The sequence below is a fragment of the Rhinolophus sinicus genome, linkage group LG05 (assembly GCF_036562045.2).
Source record: "Rhinolophus sinicus isolate RSC01 linkage group LG05, ASM3656204v1, whole genome shotgun sequence".
NCBI classification, from domain to species: domain Eukaryota; kingdom Metazoa; phylum Chordata; class Mammalia; order Chiroptera; family Rhinolophidae; genus Rhinolophus; species Rhinolophus sinicus.
In genome coordinates, this window is record NC_133755.1 from 66,209,023 (window position 1) to 66,230,907 (window position 21,885).

The following is a 21,885-nucleotide window of genomic DNA, read 5'->3' on the forward strand; positions in this document are numbered from 1 at the left end:
CTGCTGCCGCCTTTAAATTTTTTTTTTTTGGGGGGACCGTATTGTTTGTGGGTGCGGGGGTTGCTGTGTCTCTGTCACTGCTACCTTTTTTCCCTCCGGCTGCGGGCTCGGCCATCATGGCTGGGCCGGGTCATGGCACAGCTTTGGCTGTTGCAGTTTCTGTCTCTTCTGTGTTCCAATCCACTCACCGTCTGATGTACAGGAGTGTTATCTCCCAGCGTCCTGGTGTGTGAGCAGCGGAACCTTTTTGAGTTATGCGTTTCCTACTAGGTAGACGCAGACTGAAGGGGAGAGATAAAAGGTGCATCTCTTGCTGAAGTAACTGTATTCACCTTTTGAACAAGTAAGTTTCTCTAGGGAAGTTGCCATAGGCCCTGTAGCCAAGACCAATGATATTTTCAGTAATTGAGCAATTTCTTTTGAAAGTTCAATGTACTTTTTGTTAATAAGCAAACAATTAGCTTACATAATGAATTAACATCATTATGATTTTCAGGAAAGCAGAGGACTGATCACAGGAATTAATTAAAAATCTCAAGTTTGCACTTAGGGACCAGATACTGATTATTCTTCAGAAAGTCACATTTCAGCTTCGAGGAACCGGGGAAATGCAAACACCGATGGAGATTTTCCTAGGTGACCACCAACTGCTAAAGGGAAGCAAGGTGTTGCTCTGAGCAATGATTCTTAGCAGACAGTGGTGGAGACTGGGGGTGAAGATAAAATTACCCGCTGTAAATTTTCCATCTAAATCTCTGACTCTGACACAGCCTCCTTGGCAATGGTTCTTAAACTCAGGCATGAAGAAACAGCTAGGGGTTTTATAAATGGGGCTGAGGCCCTGGTTTCAACCCCACAGACTAATTCAGTAGATTTGAGGCGAGGCCTTAGGTCTTTAACAATTGAGAACAATACTGTCCCAAGGGTGGTGTGCACGTCAGTGAAACGCACTTTGAAAAACAGTTGGGTTAAGACTCACTGGAAGGCAAATATATGGTGATGGAAAGAGACCTGACTCTGGGTGATGAACACACAATGTGACATATAGATGATGTATTACAGAATTGTACACCTGAAACCTATGTAACTTTACTACCCTAATAAACTTTAATTTTTTTAAAAAAAGAATCACTGGAAGCTTAGCAAATGATTGGCAGATGTGGTGTACCCTCAGGTGTGTGGAGGTTGAGAACAACAGCTGTAAAGAGAAAACAGCTTCAAAGTCAGAGGAGTCAGTATTAGTATTAAAATAATTTGGTTTTCAACTGAGCTCAAGTACAAGTCTGGAATAATGTAGACTGTGTTACAAAGTCAGGCTCTTTTTCTGGGTTGCACTATTTTACTAAGTACTTACTGTCTGTGGAAGACCTGGTACACTTGGCATGAGGATTCAGCCTGGTCACCATTTAGGTAATACCAGCAGGAAGGGTGAGGAAAGGGACTTTGGCTCTTGTGAAAGTGTCCATACTTAAGAAAATCCCACCTGTTGGCTGAGGTTCTAGCCAGTCTACCTAGCGTGATTATGTTTTTTATTCTTCAAGTCTGAACTAAGAACAAAACCATGCATTTCACTTTGGCTTCCTTCGTGGATAGTGCATGCATAGAGTGTTACATTGTGAACGGGTCCTGATAAAGACAGGCGATTCAAACGTTTTAAAGAAAATTTAATGTGCATTTTTTAAATCATGAAAGTGAATTAAAAAGTGAATGTTTAAGGAATGAGGGTTATGCACCAACTTCTGGGAATGACCCGAATCCCAAAAGCAGAAAGAGGAACTTCATCTTTGAAAAAACCAGCCAATCCCTCAAACTCTATTGTGATGAGGCGATGCTAGTTCAGAAAAGTTGAAATATGTGGGAAAATGCCCAGTGTGGGTGGTAAAGCACACCTTGATGGGAAAACCCAACCACCCAGGTTGTCATGAGCTTCCCCCAACTAGTCTATTACCAAAAAGACATGACAGCAGCAGGGCTAAATGACACACTGACAGCCCTATGTACAGGAAGCCATCAAGAGGCAAAGTGACCTGGAACACAGAGATTCTGCGTGGTGAGCAGCATGGGAGATGCTAATCTCTTTTGGTTGTGAGAAGGAAAAACGTACATGTCACTCACTCACATAATCCTGCCTCACAAGGGACTTCCTGCCTGCTTGGAACCTAGTACTGGCCTTTTCCAAAACTCCTGCAGAGTTGCAGAAAGAACTCATCTCATTTGAAGATCATTGATAGTCAAAAAGGATAGCATTTCAAAACAGATACAAAAGAAAAAAAAAAAGAAACAGGAAAAACAAGTGGCAGGTAAGGATATCTCACGAGAAAAAAATGTTACCGAAAAACATAAAAATGTAGAACAATCATCTCATCACATAATCTAAATCCTTTTTATCTAAACCTGGTTACAGGTAAGCAAGTGGTCAAAACGGAGAAAGGCTCCGGAAAATTAATGCTGGTTAAAAAAAAAGAGATGAAATATCTATCAGAAATGGGGTAACGCAATGAAGAGTAAAAATTTTTAAAAGGTGTTTTGGTTATCTGTTACTACGTAACAAATCATCCCAAATCTTAGAGGCTTAAAACCACAACTAAAGAATGCTTGAGAATCTGCCATTTTGCTTGGGCTCGACAGAGATGGCTTATCTCTTCTCTACATGGCATCAGCCATACAGCTCACGTGAACTGGAGAATCCACCTCCAAAACGGCCCACTCACTCATGGGGATGGAATTGGTGGCTGAAAACCAAGATAGGTTTGTTGGCCAGGAGTGTTGGCTCCTCTCCACCTGGGCTTCTCCACAGGGCTGCTTAAACCTATTGGTTGCAGATGTTTGCACAACATGGTAGCTGGGTCCTAAAAACAGTGTTTGAGAGTCAGAAAGTAGAAGCTATTGGTCTCTTAAGACTAGGTCCTGTAATGTGCAGTGTCCCTTTTATCATTTTCGATTGGTCAAAATAGTTACAGAGCTTACCCAGGTTCAAGGTGAAGAGGCTTAGACTTCCACTTTTTAAAAAAACTTTTATTTAAGTGTGTTTTTTCAGGACCCATCAGCTCCAAGTCAAATAGTTGTTTCAATCTAGTTGTGGAGGGCGCAGCTCACAGTGGCCCATGTGGGGATCGAACCGGCAACCTTGGTGCTAAGAGCACTGAGCTCTAACCAACTGAGCTAACCGGCCGCCCTAGACTTCCACCTCTTATGGGTGGGATATCAAAGGCACTGTGGCCATTTTTAATCTGCCACAAAAGACATTGTGGAATCAAAAATAGAGATATTCTGAAAAGCTGGTTAAGAACCATGGAGGACAAAATTGAGAAAGAGGAACAAACTAAAGTATACAAAGTTAAAAGGAATTAGAGAGAAAATTTTGTATATGGAGTCCAGACATAGGCAATCCAAAATAGGCACAATTGGTGACCATGAAGAGAATGGAAATAGAAGGAAAAATATATAATTCAAAGAGATTTCCATATTTGGCAAAATTCATAAATAAAAATCCTGAATATATTTCAATTCTAGAAGTATAAAATCTAGAAATAATATAACAAATGTTCTCCATTTAGAAATGTTTGTATTTTTGTTCTCATGGCTATCCTTATCCAAAGCCTTTTTATAAAATTCTATATTCCTCTTTTAGTCACTATTGGTGCCCTACCTTGAACAAGAATGAAGTTAACCAGTAACATTTTTTTCCCATCCCTTACCCAAGTTTATCATTTGAACTAATGCCCACCTATAAGGAAATTAGTGAATTTATTCAATATATTCTCTGTCCTCTCTTTATTTTAAAAAGTATATTGCATCCATACTGTCGGAGCACATAATGATTACACACTAGTCTGTAACCCTTATTTTCACAATTTGAACTTGGGTTTTTCTTTTAATTGAGGTGAAATTCACATTACATAAAATTAACCATTTTAAAGTATACAATTCAGTGACAGTGAGTACATGAACATTCAAAATGTTGCACAGCCAAAATTTCTACCTAGTTTCATAACATTCCCAACACTCCAACAGGAAACCTCGTACCCATTAAGCAGTTACTACACACTCACTCTGCCCCCAACCCCTTGCAACCACCAATCTACTCTATGTATTTACCTATTCTAGACACTTCTTTCACTTGGAATGCTTTTGCAGTCCATCCATGTGGTAGCATGTATTAGCACTATTCTTTTTTTGTGGCTGAATATTGCATTGTATGCATATATCACAATTTGTTATCCATTCATCTGATGATGGACATTTGGGTTTTTCCCACTTCTTTGCTCTTATGAATACTGCTATTAACACGCACATCCACGCATTTATTTGAGTAGCTCTTTTCAGTTATTTTGGGGGATATACCTAGGAATTCAATTGCTGGATCACATGGTAATTCCACACTTAACTCTGAGCAACCACCAAATTGTTTCCACTGCAGCTGCACCATTTTACATTTCCTTATAGATGTCCAGGGCTTCCAATCCACAACCACACTTATTCTTTCTTTTTTTTACAATGATAATCATTCTAGTGAAGTGGTATCTCATTGCGGTTCTGATGTGCATTTCCCTGATGACTAGTCATGTTGAGCATCTTTCAGGTGCTTGTTGGCTATTTGTGTTTCTTTGAAGAATTATCTTTTCAAGTCCTTTGCCCATTTTTAAATTGGGTTGTTTGTCTTTTTGTTGAGTTGTAATTCTGTATGAATTTGAGGATCGGCTTTTCCACGTTTGCAAAAAGGCCGCTGGCATTTTGATAAGGATTGCATTGAGGCTGCAGATTGCCCTCAATTATAGTGCCATTTTAACAATATTTTATTTTCCAATTCATGAACATGAGATGTATTTCAATTTTTTTGGTCTTATTTAAGTCAGTGATGTGTAGTTTTCAGTGTACACGTATTTCCTTTGTTAAATTTATTCCAGTGTCTCCACTGTAGGTACCCCCCACCCGTTAGTCACTTAGTAGCTGTCTGGGTTATTACAGACTGTCACGGTATTGCAGGGCTTGTGTTCAGGTAACCCTTCTTTTACTTAATAATGACCCCAAAGTACACGAGTAGTGATAGTGGCAATTTGTATGTGTCAAAGAGAAGCAGTAAACTGCTTCTTTGAAGTGAAAAGGTGAATGTTTTCAACTTAATAAGGGAAAAAAAAAACAAAACACCTGTACGCTGAGGTTGTGAAGATCTACAGTAAGAACAAATGTTCTACCATTGAAATTAAGAACAAAAAAGAAATTCATGCTGGTTTTGCTGTTGCACCTCAAACTGCAAAGATTATGCACAGTGCGTGGTAAGTGCTTACTTAGGATGGAAAAGGCATTTAAATTTATGGGTGGAAAATATGAACAGAAATACACACACACACACACACACACACACACACACACACACACACATATATATTGCCATTCACTCATGTATATACTAGGGGTGCCAAAAAGATGTATACATATGACTTGTATTCATCTTTTGTTATTGGTATATATTGAGTATTACAATTTTAATAGTTTTTTCCTTTCTTAAAATGTGTATATATTTTTTGGGCACCTTCTGTATAGAAACAAACCATTTGGTACTATGCATGGTTCCAGGTGTCCACTGGGGACCTCGGAACATATCAGGACTATTGTACTGTGTGGTCTCACTTCCTTTCAACTTGAATAACTTCCTTTAGCATTTCTTGTGTTTCCTAAAACTGAATTATTGAAATTTGAGAATGTCCTCATTTTGCCTTCCTTTCTGCGAGTTTTGCTAGAAATAAGATTTCTTAGTTGACAGTTTTTTTCCTTTCAGCACTTTGCATGTATCTCACTGCCTTCAGGCTTCCACTGTTTCTGATGTCAACTATTAATCTCAATGGGGTTTTCTTATACATCATGAGTGGTTTTCCCTTTGTTTTCAAGATTTTCCTTTCAGCATTTTTATTCTGACATGTCTGGATGTGGTTCATTCTACTATAAGAATTTGCTGAGCCTCTTCGATTAATGTTTTTTCATCGAATTTGGATTTTTAGGTATCATTCGTCTAATAATTTTTCTGCTCATTTTCTTTTTCCTCTCCTTTTAGCACTCCCATTATACATATGTTGATGTTCCACATTTTTCTGAAGCTGTTTATTTCTCTTCATTTTTTCCTGTTCTTCAGATTGCAATATCTGTATTGACTGATCTCGACATTTGCTGATTCCTTCTACTCCAAGTTCAAATCTGTTGTCCTTCTAATGAATTTTTCATTACAGTTATTGTACCTCCCAAGTCCGGAGATTTCCACTTGGTTCTTTTAAAATAATTTCTATTTATTAACATTCTCTATTTGATGGAATATTATGCCTTTCTTTACCTCCAGCATAGTTTTAGTTTAAAAAAAATGTTATTTATAATAGCTGCTTTGAAGTTTTTGTCAGCTTCCAACATCTGGGTTCACTCAAAGGTAGTTTCTTTTGATTGCTTTTTTCCCCCTTGTGAATGGGTCAGTTTCCTATTTCTTTGCAGGTCTTACAATTTTTGTTGAAAACTGGATGTTTTAGATAATAGAGTAGCTCTGGAGACTCATCCTCCCCTCTCTCCCAGGGCTTGTTAATGCTCTGTTCTGAATAGCCAGTCCCCTTATGAAATGTGGTGAAAGCTGTTTTGAGAGCTTGCTTCTCCCACTGGGCAGAACCTCTGTGCTATTCCCCTGTAGATGGGGGTGGGGATAGTAGAGCAGTGGCTGGGAGCCCCTGGTCTTCTCGGCTTGCCTGTCCGTGTGTGGAGACTCCATCCTAATCACTATTGCTCCAGCTTATGAGTAAATCAATTGTTCATCTTAATGGGGTTATGAATAAGCTGGGACAACAGTGATCAGGAAATAGTATTTGTGGTCTGTCTGCCATTCCTGGGGTATAGGTTCTGTGCTACAAGGACTGGGTGGAAGAGAAGTGCGAGCAGTCTGCTCCTTCTAGGGAGAAATTGTAGGCTGAGGTTGGCAGCCAGGAGAGAGGGAGGATGCAGAGTCATGGCTCAAATACCACAGAGACTCACCATTCTTACCAAAATACAGTATTTTCTTGAATAAATGTTTTTGTTTGCTGTATGCTCTTATGACAATTTCCAGAGACTTTAAGTTTTTTTAAAAAAAGTATTTACCACATATGGTTATTTCACTGAGTGTGTAGATCTCCTCAGACTGCCAGTCCAAAAGTGCTTCCTGGCTTTTTTTAATGCGTGTCTTAAAATACAAGCAACAGGACCCTTTAAATAAAGCAATCTGTTCACAACCTGAAAAAGCTTTTTTCTGCCATCAGTTGATTCAACATCAATGTGCAGCATACAGAATAAGCAGTTCTTTAATAGTTATTTAAATATATTCCAGAAGTGAAGTGTTTTTATAATTCATTTACAAGTGCAGTCTGTTACACCAGTAAATGTCACTTGACCTGTTGTATAAAGTAAATAATGTGTGAGAATTAGTCCTGGAATGGTTTTCTGAATTTCTATGTCCAATCCAGTAGATTAAAAACACAATTGTGAATGGTATAAAGATGCAAAAATCATATTGTGATAAAATCAATCACAAAAACAGAATCCAGACCCTTTCCCCAAAATTTAAGAACTCAGAAGTTTTCCTCAACTTAAATATGAGCTCCTCACAGAAAATATTAAAGATGTCTTTCAGTGTGATGCAAGTGTATAAAACTCTAGAGTTGGACTATTAGATGACCAATGTATCAAAATCAATAGAGTTTAGAAAACAAATCTAATTCTAAAGTGAGCAGAAATAAAAAGACAATTTACAAAGAATTATAACTGATCTCTAATCATCATCAGAGTCTGAATCATATTTCTTGCCTCGGATCGTTTTCTTTTCCAGCTTTGTGAAGTTTGTTCCAAATTTCTTTTGGCTCTGAAATGGTGGCTCCATTAAACTTCCACTAAAAATAAAGCAAATATGAAATGCATTTATCATTTATAAGATAGTAGTTGACATACTAAACTGCACAAAAATCTACCTTTTCTTCCTCACTGTAACATATGGAATTTAGTAAAATTTTCTTAAAAATGCTGGTGTCAAGGAAGAGGTACATTATTCATACTGATGGTTAATAGTAGTAACCTTATTTTGTACAACTAAATGTTTTAGATCAGTGTTTTATTTTTTTTTATCATTAATTACTGATGAACATTTCACAGGATACACCAACGGAATTTCTGACTGAAAAGTATAGAAGGAAATCAAAGGTGTTTTTCCCAGGTGTTTTGGATATGCTGAACCTGTACCTGATTAGATTCTTTTTATTGTGAGAATGACAGAAAAATGGTGCTCTATTTCTAATAGCCTGTTGTGACTGGTTTGATCCTGTTTAACATCTTTTAATATTTAGATTTCTACAGATATCAAAATTCATGGAATTCATTATCATCAACCCAGAATTAGTATGAAACTCTTTTCAATGATGCTTGAGAAATAAGTAAGACAATTTCGTCTTTCCAAAATAGATGGGAATATTCCTAGTACCTAGATCTTGGTTTTGAAATATTATCTGCCACTGAAAGGAACTGTGGCTCCTTGGAGAAAAAGCCAATGCTAGGGAGAGTACAACATGAGTACCCCTAAAACATCTTATTTGTACCAGAAAGAACGTGCTCAAACAATTATGGGGACATGTACAAAGGACATAGAAGCCAGCATGAAAGTGGCTCTCATTGGCCAAACCTGGGACAATCTGAGCTCCCAAGTAAATAATATTAGCAGGGCTACAACCCATTGAGTAAAATAATCGATAGCTGATTCTAATATAAATAAATAAGAAGGTAAGTTAATGTGAGATATGGAAAAGTTCTTCCTTAAATCACCATTTGGTCTGGTAGATAACTGGTTAACCAGTGCTTAGTTATCACCACCAGAAATGAGACAAACCATTATATGCCTCCTGACATGGTGTACTGTGAAGGAAGAATACATCACTTCTACAATACACCTGTAGAAAAATGCATAATCTGAAATCTACTCTTGAAACATTATATAAAACAAAATTGAGGGTGTGCTATAAAATAAGTAGCTTGTATGCTTCAACAGTGTCATAGTACTGAAAAACAAAGGCAGGTAACAAGTTGTCACAGGTTAATGGAAACTAAAACACATACTAACTAAATGCAACATATTTTTTTTTGATATGGAGGACATCATTGGGACAAGGGCAGAATTTGAATAAGGTCTGTAAATTACATACTTCCTTTTAAATAATTGTACTGTGGTTATATAAGAAAATATCTTTGCTATTAGAAAATACACACAAAAATATTTAGGAGTAAAGGTACAATACATCTACAACCTCCATTCAAATGGTCCTGGGAAAAAAAAGTGAGTTTCTAGAAAAAGAATGATAAAACAAATATTAAATGTTTAAAATTGGGGAATATGGGTGAAGGGTATACGAGCATTCTTTGTATTGTTTTCCAGCTTGTTTAAAATTTGAAATCATTTCAAAATAAATATTAGTATTTTATTTAACATTCATAAAACAACACCTAAAACTCCAAAATCAACTTCAATGATGTAGGAATGACTCAGGCATATGTAGGAGTGATTCAGAGAAAAAGGGGGAGGGGAAGTGAAAAGATGAGAGAACTCTATTTATTGAAAGGCACTATAACTATGCAATGGTAACTGCATAGTTTTACCTGTTATTCTTGCAAGTCAAGATCAAGCACAAAAGATGATATGTTCTAATCTGTGGAATTAGATAAATTATTTGTCTGGAGAAGTGGACAAAGAGATGAATGAAAACTGGAAGTTGGCTTTTAGATTGTTTTCAAACTGAGAGTGTTCCCCATAGTAAGTAACTTAAGCTAAGCATAGAAATGAGATTCTATGTATCTGATCAGTTTCCACAAGTGAGATAGGAATATCTATGTTAAAGATCTAATGTCATTATCAATTTGAATAATTTGGTTCAAATCAGGCGAGAATCAATTGTGTCATTTTGCATTTCCAGATGACTACAGCATTAGAATTGGACTGGATCTATTAGGTTGAAAACTTTTATAGCTAGGTGTACTCCAAGACTTTATTTATAACTGATTTTAATGTGAGGCCACACGAATAATGTACATTTTAAAAAATATGCTTTTCCTTTGTGAAAGTTTTCTACATCTCAGCCAAAAATATCTAGTCCCATTAAAATAAGTGCTAACATTAAAAAATCCTCTCTACATATATCAACTGAATATGTGAATTAAAATACATTTATTGTTTGGTTAAAAGTTACCTGTAGTTAAGAATATCAGAACAACCGAGCCTCCATTCTAAAGTTTCTGTGGTGAAGTCATCGGTATTTCCTAAGTCAGTGAATCCGACAACATAATCTTGTGTTTTTCCATCTTTTACCAGTGCTAGTGTGGGAATGACTTTGATACGCAGTCTCTCACAAAGGAAAGGTGCTTTTTCCACATTCAGCTTCAAAAACTTGGTTTCAAGATGTTTCTTGGACAGTATCACCAAGTGTCTGTCTAGTATTTTACACCTGTAAATAACATGTAGAATATCAAAAGTTAAAACAACAGATTTCTTTTTAAAAATAAATATCATGAAGGTACATCTAATTTTATGCTTTTTCTGTCTGAGTCTCATGATCTGGCAGCCAATCTGTGCTGGTATCAGATGGCCTCGTTCCCATTTCATAGGTCAGCTGCCTGATTAGGACAGGTAGAAAGGCAATTTAATATTGTAGAAAGTCAGATTCACTCTAATGATATTTATAAAAAACAAAACATTCAATACAGAGGGTGCCAAAAAAATGTATACACATTTTAAGGAAAAAACTATTAAAATTGTAATACTCAATATATACTGATAACAAAAGATGAATATAAGTCATCGTTTGACTTCTGTAATTACAAGAAGTGCTCAAAGTGGTTCCCATCAGTGTTCAGATACTTCTGAGTACGGCAAATTGCTGCTTGAGCAATGATGCCCAAAGTGTCCACTTGTACACATTTTTTTTGGCACCCCTGGTATGTGCTTAAGTTGTAGGTGGTTCACAAAATTGCCACGTTTATGGGAAGAACAAAAGTTCATTGTCATTGCTCTTATGTATGTTTCCTGGTATCTCATACAGGCAGCCTGAGGGGTGACTTGACAGAACTCAGAAGAGACTTCTCAGAATTAGAAATGTACATATGGAGCCAGGTTTGGAAGTCATTAGGAAAGACTAACGAATGGTGTTGCTGAGAAGGAACTCCTCTAGCTGTACGACTCCGTCACTGAGAAGCACATTAAGGTTAAGGCTGTAAATATGGTCCCTATGGTTCCAAAGAAATGAAAAGTACCAGAGGCAACTTTCATTAAGCCACCTTCAATTGAAGAGGACAATGGAAGTGACATTTCCTTTAAAGTAGAATGTATTTTAAACTGGTCAATCCTCTAACGTTTCTGAAACAGACTACTGCAATCATCTTTTTGAGCAGCAGTTCTTAACTGTTGGTGTTCATTACAACCAACTTTTAAAATATACAGAGCAATTCCAACTCCTCGGGAGTGGAGCAGGGAGACATGCAGGCAAGTCTCAGGCCCAGTAAAGTTGAGAACCACTACTCTGGATGACTAAGACACCAGATGTTTCAGAGCTGTTTCTACTAGGCTTTTGGGGCACTTCTTGGTGTAGTATTTCTTGAGTGAGGTTTGGGCCCAGCGAGTTTCCTGTATCCTTAATGCCTCGTCACTTTCCCTCTGAATATATCTTTTCATATATCACCTACGTAGCATAGCAATGAGATTTCAGTAAAAATCGTAGAACAAATTGTTCAATGGTATTTGAATGAAACTCAAAACAAATGATAACTGTTATATGAGAAATATGTTCTTGAACATTTGTATATAAGTCAACTCTATGGTTTTACTGGAGTAATACAGAACCTATTTTAAATAAGGCTATATACCACTTGTCAATCCATTTTTTAAAATACAGAAGTAGCAGTCATGGTGTAGTTAAAATAGCATTAGGTTTGAATCCTCTTATCATACAGTAACTGAGTGACATTACGTGAGTCACTTAATCTCTCCAAGTCTTGGTCTCTACATATGAAGCATAGGAATTATACCTACTTACCTCAATGGGTCACTAGGAATATCCTAGGATTTTATATATGAAAATATGCAGCCTATTATGTGCTGGCAATGTTCATATATGTACAGGGGGTACCAAAAAAGTGTATACAAGTGGACACTTTGGTCAACGTTGCTCAAGTAGTAGTTTGCTGTAATCAGAAGTATCTAGACACTGATGGTAACCACTTTGAGCACCTCTTGTAATTGCAGAAGTCCAACGTGACTTGTATTCATCTTTTGTTATCGGTATATATTGAGTATTACTATTTTAATAGTTTTTTCCTTCCTCAAAATGTGTATGTGTTCTTTTGGTACCCTCTGTATACATAAATTAACTGATTATTTAAATTTTGACTTCTTCAGTTTTGTTTGGAGGTTAGCACTCCTGGTGCTGCACTGTTTATACACCTATCAAATATATTTACTGAGCACCTACTACGTGTCAGCCGTTGCCACTCTAGAGCTAGGAACCCGGAGCACAGTGGGCCATAATACACACAAACTTCCTGCCTTCATAAAACAAACAATCTTGTGGGCGAAGACATCTAATAAACAAGTGAACAAATAATATCACCTCTTCATATATGTCAGAGGTGGTGTGCCTTTGGGAGATGACAGTGTACCGCAAAGGCAGAGGGTTTCTTTACCTTTCTAATCCCTTCTCCCATGATTCTACCTTCTCAATATTTTCTTTTATTTTTGTTTTTTAGTCAGTGAGTCTCAGCCAATCAATCCATGAAAGGTGTTAATAGCCAAGTTGTTGGGTGGTGAGACTAAGACAGGGCCAGGCAGACTATCAAAGGAAGAGGCATGGCTGAGATGACAGTGACTGATGGAGACTCCACACTGGGATGTGTGACCATCTAAGAGCGGCAGCTCTACTTAGCATCAGCAACTGCCTTCATATGGAATTCTAGATCTATTATTACCAAGTTTGCTGACTTTTAATTCTGAAATCTAAATTTTCAGAAAATGAAATCTTTCTCAGTTTTTAAATGTTGGCAACTAATCAAATCTTGGGGCTCCAAAAAAGAACGACTTGAGTCCTTTGGTTTAAGGTACAACTTCTCCTGGAGGTGTTTTATTTTACAAGGGATCTGCCTCTGTAGAGAGGTTTGCGGACCTGGGCTGGTTTAAGAGAAACCACTTTCTTCTCCTTCCAGCCAAACCTGGCAGTTCCAACTTCTGGGGAAAAGCCTGGCCAAAATCATTGTCTCCTCATGGCTACATCATTAAAGTGGGGCAAAAAAGTATAAATAATTCTTGTTCCATTGATAAAATACTCAAGTGTACACTTGTAAGTTGTTTTTCAAGTTAGTGAAAATATAATTTGGAAAACAGCCACTTCTATGGAGTCTTGGTTTTCAATAATGTTCATTTATACTTTTGTATGTCACTGGTTTTTAAGTTAATCTTTAAAATAAAAATGACCTAACTTTAATGTGTAGACTTCTAGTACAAAGCAACAACTTAAGAAGTAGTTCATTTTTCTTAATTTCTCTATGTAGTCAGTGTATCTCTCTATTCAGATCTCACCATGTTTAAAAAAGTCACTGAAGGAAACATAGTTACCTCAATGTGGAGTCTCTGTAGAAATGGCACACCACTTTTTTACTCTCCTTGACTTCTTGAAAAAAGTCCCTCTCACTAGGGATTTCTCTGTATTCCCCATGTCCTTTCGAAAGCCATTCCTAATTTGAGGAAAAGGGAAATATTACACATTTCCAATATCTCTTTCAGTACCACTTTACAGTTTGTGTCCGAATCACCCCAATATTTTGTAATGAAGTCGATTTTACCTTGCAGAGAAATAAATTCCTTTTAGTGATTTCCTTTCCTGTTTCTAGTGTCGATGCAAAATGGTCTGCAGTCACTATCTCCATAGCATGGCTCGCATTTAACACAATTATCTGTCTTACTAACTTAAAACATATCGTTTTCTTAGAACTTAGGAAATAAAAAGTTAAGAGTCAAGAGACTTAGAATGTAAACATCCATTTCTTTGCATGCAAACTATTAAAATCAGAAGCACTTGGTCCAAGTTACTACAAAGCTTTTCAAAATAATGCTCATGAGATAAAGCCAGTCAGCCTGTGAGGGTGGGGGTGGGGCTGAGGGAGGGGTTACTGTAGCTCTGAAGCTTCTTTTCTATTTGTTCTTGACGACCTCGGAGAGCCAGGAATCTCTCCTATACTGGCCACCAATGGGCAGTATCCCAGGAAGCAAAGTTGTCCACTCACACAATGGCCAGAAACAGTAAGGATCTCACAAGTCATCTAATTCAACTTCCCAAACCAATGTATCAACCCTTATCAATCATGCCTAACAGACCTTTGAGCCTCTTGAAACTGTCCTGTGGCGGGATGGTTATCACCTCAACTGGAAGCTTGTTTCTTTTTTCAGGCAGCTGGTTTTAATAAAAAGGAACACTGGACTTTCAGGCAGAAGGCATGGGCTTGAATAATTAATTAATTGTTCTACCACTTACGAGGCTATGGACTCTAATAATCTGAGTCTCAGTTTCCTCATTTGTAAAGTGGAGATCAAGAAGCAATGATCTCATTGAGTAGTTGTGAAAACAAGACAACATGAAAATAACTAAAGTATCTGGCATGTGCTTAAAATGCATCTGTATATGTACTCTGTAATTTTCAGAAAGGTCTTCTCACACTGAAGTACCATATATGTGTAACTCTGGTCTGTGGACCCCAGCTTGGATCTAAGATTAGGGAGCAAAGTTCTAATCTCTCTTTCACATGTTAGCCTTCCAAATATTGTTTCTTGCCTATGTCCTCCCTTCTGCACACTGAAATTTCCATTTCCTTTTGACTGTTTCTCGTAGGAAACAATTATCTAGACTTCTTATTCTTCTGATTGTTCTCTGAATGGTCTAATTCCTCCATGTCCTTTTAAAATGTGGCAGACATCTGAATGCAACCCTCAAGAAGTGGTCCAGCTGGAAAGGGGCCAGTGCCATCTCCAGTCTTCTCATATTTGAACACAGCCCTCACGCAGTAATAGTTTGCTATCCATTTCACATCGGCTCACACTCAGCTAACACTCACAGAAGGCTCCGGTATCTTCACCTCATGTGACATTTCTTTGGCAAAGCTCCCATAGTTTAAACTCTCAAATACAGTTCCTTAATGACATGTGACATTTCATGATTCCTTTCTTGACTCGTCAATGACATGTGCCCTTAAAAAAAAGTGTTTGTTTTTTAAGAAGCTGTTATTTCTTTTCGTTATTTATTCTGTGTTTAACCAATAGGCTGAAGACCTGAACCTGCCTCAGAGGGAGGCCAGCCCACCGGGAACCTGCACCAACGTGCGGCATCTCTCCCATGTCACTCTGCACACGTGGTGCAGTTCTACAGTTCCCTCCACAGAGCACATGTGCCACAGATACATGCGGATGGGATCAGGCAGGATGGGCGCAGGTCACAGGTCACGGCTGGAGCCTACCTGATGCCTGGCCGCTGGGCAGCACCTGGTTCTTACTGGCTATCACCCAAGGCCTCTGGAGGGCTCCTCCTATTTCTCACCTTGTTCTCCTGCTCCCCAAGTCCTACCCTGTTTCCCCGAAAATAAGACCTAGCCGGACCATCAGATCTAATGCGTCTTTTGGAGCAAAAATTAATATAAGACCGGATATAATATAACATAAGTACCAGGTCTTATATTAATTTTTGCTCCAAAAGACGCATTAGAGCTGATGGTCCGGCTAGGTCTTATTTTTGGGGAAACACGGTACATCTCTAGCTGCCATAACAGAAGGAAGGTGCTTGGATAACTGATGAATGTTGATTAACACAGGCCTATTAAGTGCTTATGTCACTGCATACACTGATTTCTCCAATACTCTCATGGATCAGAAAATCAAAATTACTATACAATCTATACTACTCTTTTAAAAAGAGTAGCCAAAATACCATTAAGGTTTCTTGCCTGCTTCCTCACTAAACGTTTTAATAAAAAAAAAATCTATTAAAATGCAATGAAAGCTCTAAAATAAGGCCCTCTAGGTACTCCACGACAAATTCATTTAACATTGATTAGTACAGTATTTCAAAAAAGCCCTAAAGGCTGCCTGCCTCAATTCGTTTTTAGCTATAAATACTCAAGACTATTTTTTTAACTGCTGACAACTTCATTTAAGGCATTAATGTATGTTCCTCACTGCAAATCAGGTGGATATGGACTTTGTACAAAAATATCCTAGTTATGACAACTTTTTTTAATTGAGCATTAACAATCAGTAGGGTGCTTAACTGTGATCATGAAATAATGAGTTTGTAATAGAATCTCATTAGCATCATATTAAGAAAAGTAGCCCAGTTTCAAAACCAGATACACGCCCTATTTCAGAAAACTCAAAATCGAACTCCGTCACATTATAAAAAGAGTCTTTTCTTTTGTAGCGATTCTTCTAAACAGTGAGGGTATGAACATTATCAGAGATGCAGCACAGACAAAAGCTTTCTTCAGAAAAGCTAAAGTTAAGGTTTTAGTCTCAGCCAACTGAAGAGGAACCAGAGCGCGTGAGAATGTATTTCAATTTAACTTAAACCTATGGAAACCATTTCCATTTTTAATCCTAATTCAATTTACAGAACTTAACCCATCAGAGTCTACAAGTCTTTCCCCACTCACACTCTAAGAGGTCAAGGAGGATAGCACTGTGGTCACCTTTCCTTGTGACCCAGCCTGCATTCTTTTGAATAAGTAAGCCACATAATTCAACGATACACTGGAAATGCCTGAAATAATTTCTTCCATGTAAGTTGCCTTACAGCTCTTATTTCGCTTGCTTTGAGGACAGCTAAATTATGAAAGGTATTATACCACCTAGAAGGGAAACCACCGACTCCTATTGCTCTCAGTGCTCTTTTACTCCCCTCTCTCCTCAAGCACACTAACCTGAGCTCAGAAAATGGTGCTGGGCACATGTTTCGTTTACTGGAGATTAATATAGTAACCAGGCTAATTTTCAACGTGTCTTTAAAACTATTTTTTTTTTCCAGGCAAACTGTTAACAGCGATAGGTACTTTCAGGCCAAAAAAACCTTACAAATTGGACTGAAATGAACTATTGCCACATGCGTAATGTAAGTGGTCAGGCGCATACTGTCAAAGCAATTTCAGAAAGCAGGGCAGAGAGGTTACTTGTTTCTGCTGCTGAGCTTTCCTCAGCGCCTCGAGTCTCTTTTCTTTGAGGTGTTCCAGTTCATCCCCGTCCATCTGATCCAGTTTCTGAATTTCAGAATCCAGATGTTCTTCCACTAGCTTGGTTGTTTGCAGCAACTGATTCTCCAGGACTTTTGAAAACATGTTGACAGACGCATTAGCTTCCATCCTTCTAAATGGTACAGCTCAGCCTTGCTGCTGGGCAGAAGGTTTAAAAAGGAAAAAAAGTGCAAACAGTATGTGAGGTTTCTCTCTTACTTTCAAAAATTCTAGCAAGTGCATAATTTGTAGTCTACAAAGTATGCTGCTGACAGCCAAGGACTTCACGTTAGGCTTAATAATTTTAGTTAAGTGTTTTAAAATTTAACTTTCAATACATTATACCATGCAAAATAGTCACACCACTCAAAACCTAATTAGAGCAAAGTTTAGGTGCTCCTGATTTTGTTCGTGTTTTACTTTGTTAAAGCAAAGTCAAGTCTTTAAGACCATCACCGGACAAGAGAGAAATGGGTAGTTGGAGTTATACCCAGTGATTACAATCACTGTTCTTTACCGAAGGAAAAGGGAAGCAAAGCAGAAATGACTGTGAACCCTGACCAAGTTGAACTGTATTGAGGTTTCACAAATACACATCAAACTTTGATTCAATACAGAGCAGAGTTGAGCAAAAGACACATTTTTCATGGCCTTTGCCTAAATGATTTTCATTTTCTTTTTAACTCCTATGAGGGCCCATTACAATTTATGTAAAGAATGGAACCTGGTGTTCCCTAAGCTTCAGTTCCCACTCCTGTTCTCCCGTTACCTAACAAAATCTAAGACCACAAAGATTGATATTGGTATTGATTTACTGACTCAGTGTTCTTCACTTTGATGTAAGACAATATAATTGTAAATATTAAAAAGAGTATCAATGTATTCTATGTTAGTTTAAAAACAGAATCTAATTGAGATTAGAAAGGAAGACCTCTGTCAATTACCTATTTTAAAAGAAATGTAGTTCTATTTTCCACCAGCAACAATCAGATGGCAATTTTATGTTTACTTCTGGCTTATTATCATAGAAATGTGATTTATAATTTGCCTATCAAAGCAGGAGACTGTTGCATCTCAATTAACTATGATACATTTGCAAACACTAACCAAGCACTTCAAAAAAATTTGAATAAACTGTGAACTCATCCATCCAGCTTCTGACACATAGCCTGGTCCCCAGAGACCTCTATAAATGTTGAACTAAAGAGAAACAGTTTTCTTGCAAACTTCACTTCTGATTCCTTTTTCTTCACAAGAAAAGCAGTTGAAACGCATACTTGATTTCACCTTTGTATTCCTAGAGCTAGCAGTGCCTGGGACACAGCAGGTTCTGTGTCAAGAAAATGTTAACCTTGAATGAACCAAATTGTAAGTTTCCCACAAATGCTGTAAAATTTTAAAGGAGCTGTATTTCAAATATAGTAAAAAAAAAATTTTACAATCCCTACCTCCCAAGAAAATTGTCACTAAGATTGTGACCTTCACTTTTGGAGCTGGATGAGGCAGAAAGCTGGATAGTAAATCCTAGCCTGCATGTCAGAACCTGTTCTTACCAGGGACACGGCGGATACTTATCCCTGGAGTTTTGCAGTATGAGCTCAGAATTTAATGTTGGGATAACTGGGAGCAGAAGCGATTAACAGGGCACCTCTGGGGGCAGGTTGGTGGTGTTCTAACGCATTCAGAAAGAAGAAAGGAGATGCTTTAGCGATTCTGATAATTTTCCATTTTTCAAACCTCAAGCCTCTGATTCTTCCTTTTTTCAGTTCAACTAGAATGGTGGCAAGGGCCTTGTCCTCAAATTATCTAACCATTTCCTAGATCCCCCTACGTGCACCCGCCGAAATAACCAAGAGGCCTCCTCCCTAACTGCACCCCAGGTACCTTCTCAAAAGTATGCTCGTCACTCCGAGTCCGCCCCCCACCCCCGACCCACCAGGGACAGATGAGGGCAGAGTTCAGGGGCCCCGACTTCAACGCCTCCCGGGGCGCATGCGCCAAAGCTGCCGCCGCTGCACTGACACCCGCATCAGGGCGGCGCCCACCCCTGCCCGGCCCGGATGTTGAGCGGCGGTGTGTCCATTAGCACCGGAACCCGGTGGCCGGTTTCTTCACACCATCTCTGTCTCACCTGAACTCTGGATGATACCTGAGAAGTGACGGACCAGTAGCTCCAAGAGAACAGTCTACTCTGGCTTCAGCCTCGCAACAGCTGCTAGTGGCGGCGAACCGGCCGTGCCTCCCTCCTCCTCATTGGCTGATGCCCTTGCGTGATACAGCCTGCGACGCCAGAGGGAGTGATGGGAGGGGAGGGCGGGCCTGCGACGAGAGCCTACGCGCGTGCGCCTCTGTCGCCGCGGCCTGGAACCCGAGGTGTCGAATCCATTGCCCAGAGGGCGCGGGAGCAAAGCATGCTGGGAGTCATAGTTTTTTATTGCTCAGCCTAGAGTTGTCAGACTTATTAGGCTCAGATTCTCTGCACACGCAACGTTAAGTCAAATGAGATAGCTACGCTCCTGCTCAGGAGTGAGTCTCCAACTTCGTTTACATCCTGTTTATTGAATATTTTCCTTTCCTTTTTAAAAACGTCGAAGAGTAACATACAGCACGATTAGCTTTTGTATAGTTAACACCCGTAATATTACCGTCCAGATCCTGAAGTAGAACATTTTCACCACCCTCGTGAGTTCCCTAACAAATTTTTAGAACTTGCTCTCCTAAACATTAAGACCCATTCAGAGGACTTAATGGGTATCCCCTTGTTTTATATTTTTAGTGACTGTACATTCATGGACGTTACCGAGGACCAATTTTGTCCAGGGTTTATCTGCTTTGGGAATAATCAGAGCGCTTATCTTCGGTTCATTGTGGTACTTCACTGAACTTCCTGCGGCTGAGAATACAAAGGAGTAGAGGTTGAAAGGTGAAGGGAAGCCTAAGGTCTACCTCTGACCAAGCTCCAGTGCCCACGTCTGCATTCTCTGGCGAGGAGGGGCGGATGTGGGGAATCTTCAGCCTCATTGTCCGCTTGTGGTTCTAGAACCTGGAAACGGTTCGGACATCGGTGCGCGGCGGACGCTTGCGGGAAGGGGGCGCTGGGGCTCCCGCCTGGCGAGCTGGTCAACTGGAGACGCTCTACCCGAGGGGCAGCTCTCGATGAGCCGCGCCCTGCGTCCCCACGCCGAGGCGGCGGGGCGATGCGCTTGCGCACTGCGAGCTCACACCATATGTGCCCTGTCCCAGTGCGCGGGTCTGTGGAGAGCCGGGTGCGAGCGGCGGCAGCGCGGGGGGAACGGAGCCGAACGGAGACCGAAGTCTGTGGGATCTGTGAGAGACCGAATAGAGGGGCTGGGACCACGAGCGCCGCTGTCACGCGATGGGGAAGAAGCAGAAAAACAAGAGCGAAGACAGGTAGCTAGTGGCTGGGTTTGCAAGGCGGCGGCCAGCACTGCTTAGTGGGTCGCGCGGGTCCTGCTGGCGCGGGGTGGACTGACTGAGGTCGAGGCTCGAGGCCAGTCCCGCGGGGAACCGGGCCTGGGCCTGGAGTGGGCGGCGCGGGGCGGAGACCCCAGTTCCGGGCGGGCGCGGAGGGCCTCGGTGGCGGGCGGGTTCTCCCAGCCGACACTCACTCCCACCGCTGCCCCTAGCCCGCCTGGGGAAGAGGGGTCTCTGGCTGGAAGAGTTGGGCAGTGGTTAAGGGGTTCCCAGCCCCGCGGGGAGGATCTCCCAACCTGGTCGGGGCGAGTGGGGGTTGTTTTTACGGCGCTACTATTGGCGAGGGTCAGGAAGAGTTCTCTTTACGCCTTTGTACCTGTGAATCCTTGGAGAGGGAGGGGAGTTTGAATCAGCCGTACCTACTGCCAGGGTTTTCCACTCTTTGAGCCGCTCAGGTAGGTTGAGGGTTTAACATCTGACTCTGTCTTAACTTCATCTAATTTGGATACAGTTCTCAGTTATTTGAGGACCGATTGTCCAGACTCCATGCTTTTCGCTTTCCTTCTTCCGGCCTGTCTTTGGTGATTTTTTTTTTTCTCTCTCTCTCTAGCACCTCCCCTAAAAAAGGAGGAGGAGATGAAACAAACCAACCGGGGTCGCACATTCCTAATCATACTTAAAAGGTTTTGGGGGGGTGGGAGTATAAGGATGTTTGTAGAGTTACATACCCCGAGATTTTGGGAACTTTTCTGTGTATCATATTCGTTTGAGACTTGTACACTTCTCATTGAAAGCGATTACTTCCTAGGACAGAACAGCATCTGTTACTTTTCACCTTTGTATACCACCCACCAAACTTAGTTCAAATACTAAGGGGAGAATAAGTTAAAAAAACAAAAACAACCCGTGGTAGTTCATCTTTCTAACTCAAAATAGATTTGTGGTCTTGAAGTTAAAATAAGCTCACCTGGCACTCATCTAGATATGAGTGGAATTAAAAGACAGCAAGGTGAGTCTTGTATTTCAGTTACAGGTCTACTGGAGGAAGTTAATTGGCTTGAAGAATAGAACTTATTGTTAATTAAACCAGAGAAATAAAAATATGCAAAATCCTGGGTGATTTAGTGGGACAAAATTTTTTCTACTTTTGACAGG

The 21,885-nt window shown here is 39.7% G+C and overlaps 2 protein-coding genes across 6 annotated transcripts in view; one reads left to right on the forward strand and one right to left on the reverse strand.

The window, feature by feature from the left end:
- Positions 1-6,347: 6,347 nt before the first annotated feature.
- On the reverse strand, positions 6,348-20,427 carry TXNDC9 (thioredoxin domain containing 9). Of its 5 annotated transcripts, none has more exons than XM_019753828.2 (5): positions 19,427-20,427; positions 17,236-17,451; positions 13,643-13,761; positions 10,233-10,487; positions 6,348-7,895 (listed from the first exon to the last, which is right to left on the reverse strand). In XM_019753828.2, exons 2-5 carry the CDS (start codon positions 17,422-17,424, stop codon positions 7,778-7,780), a joined length of 681 nt encoding a protein of 226 aa, XP_019609387.1. In that variant the 5' UTR covers positions 17,425-17,451; positions 19,427-20,427; the 3' UTR covers positions 6,348-7,777. The 5 variants fall into 5 exon arrangements, with proteins under 5 accessions (XP_019609387.1, XP_019609388.1, XP_019609389.1 ...); XM_019753829.2 differs by having other exon boundaries at positions 17,236-17,454; positions 19,427-19,539; XM_019753830.2 differs by lacking the exon at positions 19,427-20,427 and adding an exon at positions 19,180-19,289.
- A 51-nt stretch (positions 20,428-20,478) lies between these two features.
- Positions 20,479-21,885, forward strand: part of EIF5B (eukaryotic translation initiation factor 5B) — a 62,966-nt gene continuing 61,559 nt past the window's right edge. The window contains exon 1 of the mRNA XM_019753827.2: positions 20,479-20,706. Within this exon, the coding sequence (XP_019609386.2) occupies positions 20,672-20,706 (35 nt within the window). The 5' untranslated portion in view covers positions 20,479-20,671. The remainder of the gene's footprint in view (positions 20,707-21,885) is intronic.

What these genes read in the sequence shown, in the direction of transcription:
- TXNDC9 (XM_019753828.2), bottom strand. Translation starts at nt 17,424, where the DNA reads ATGGAAGCTAATGCGTCTGTCAACATGTTTTCAAAAGTCCTGGAGAAT. An exon ending in AAGCTCAGCAGCAGAAACAA is followed by an intron (nt 13,762 to 17,235) that starts GTAACCTCTCTG and finishes TCCTCAAATTAG; the next exon opens with GAATGGCTTTCGAAAGGACA. An exon ending in TACAGAGACTCCACATTGAG is followed by an intron (nt 10,488 to 13,642) that starts GTAACTATGTTT and finishes TGTTATTTACAG; the next exon opens with GTGTAAAATACTAGACAGAC.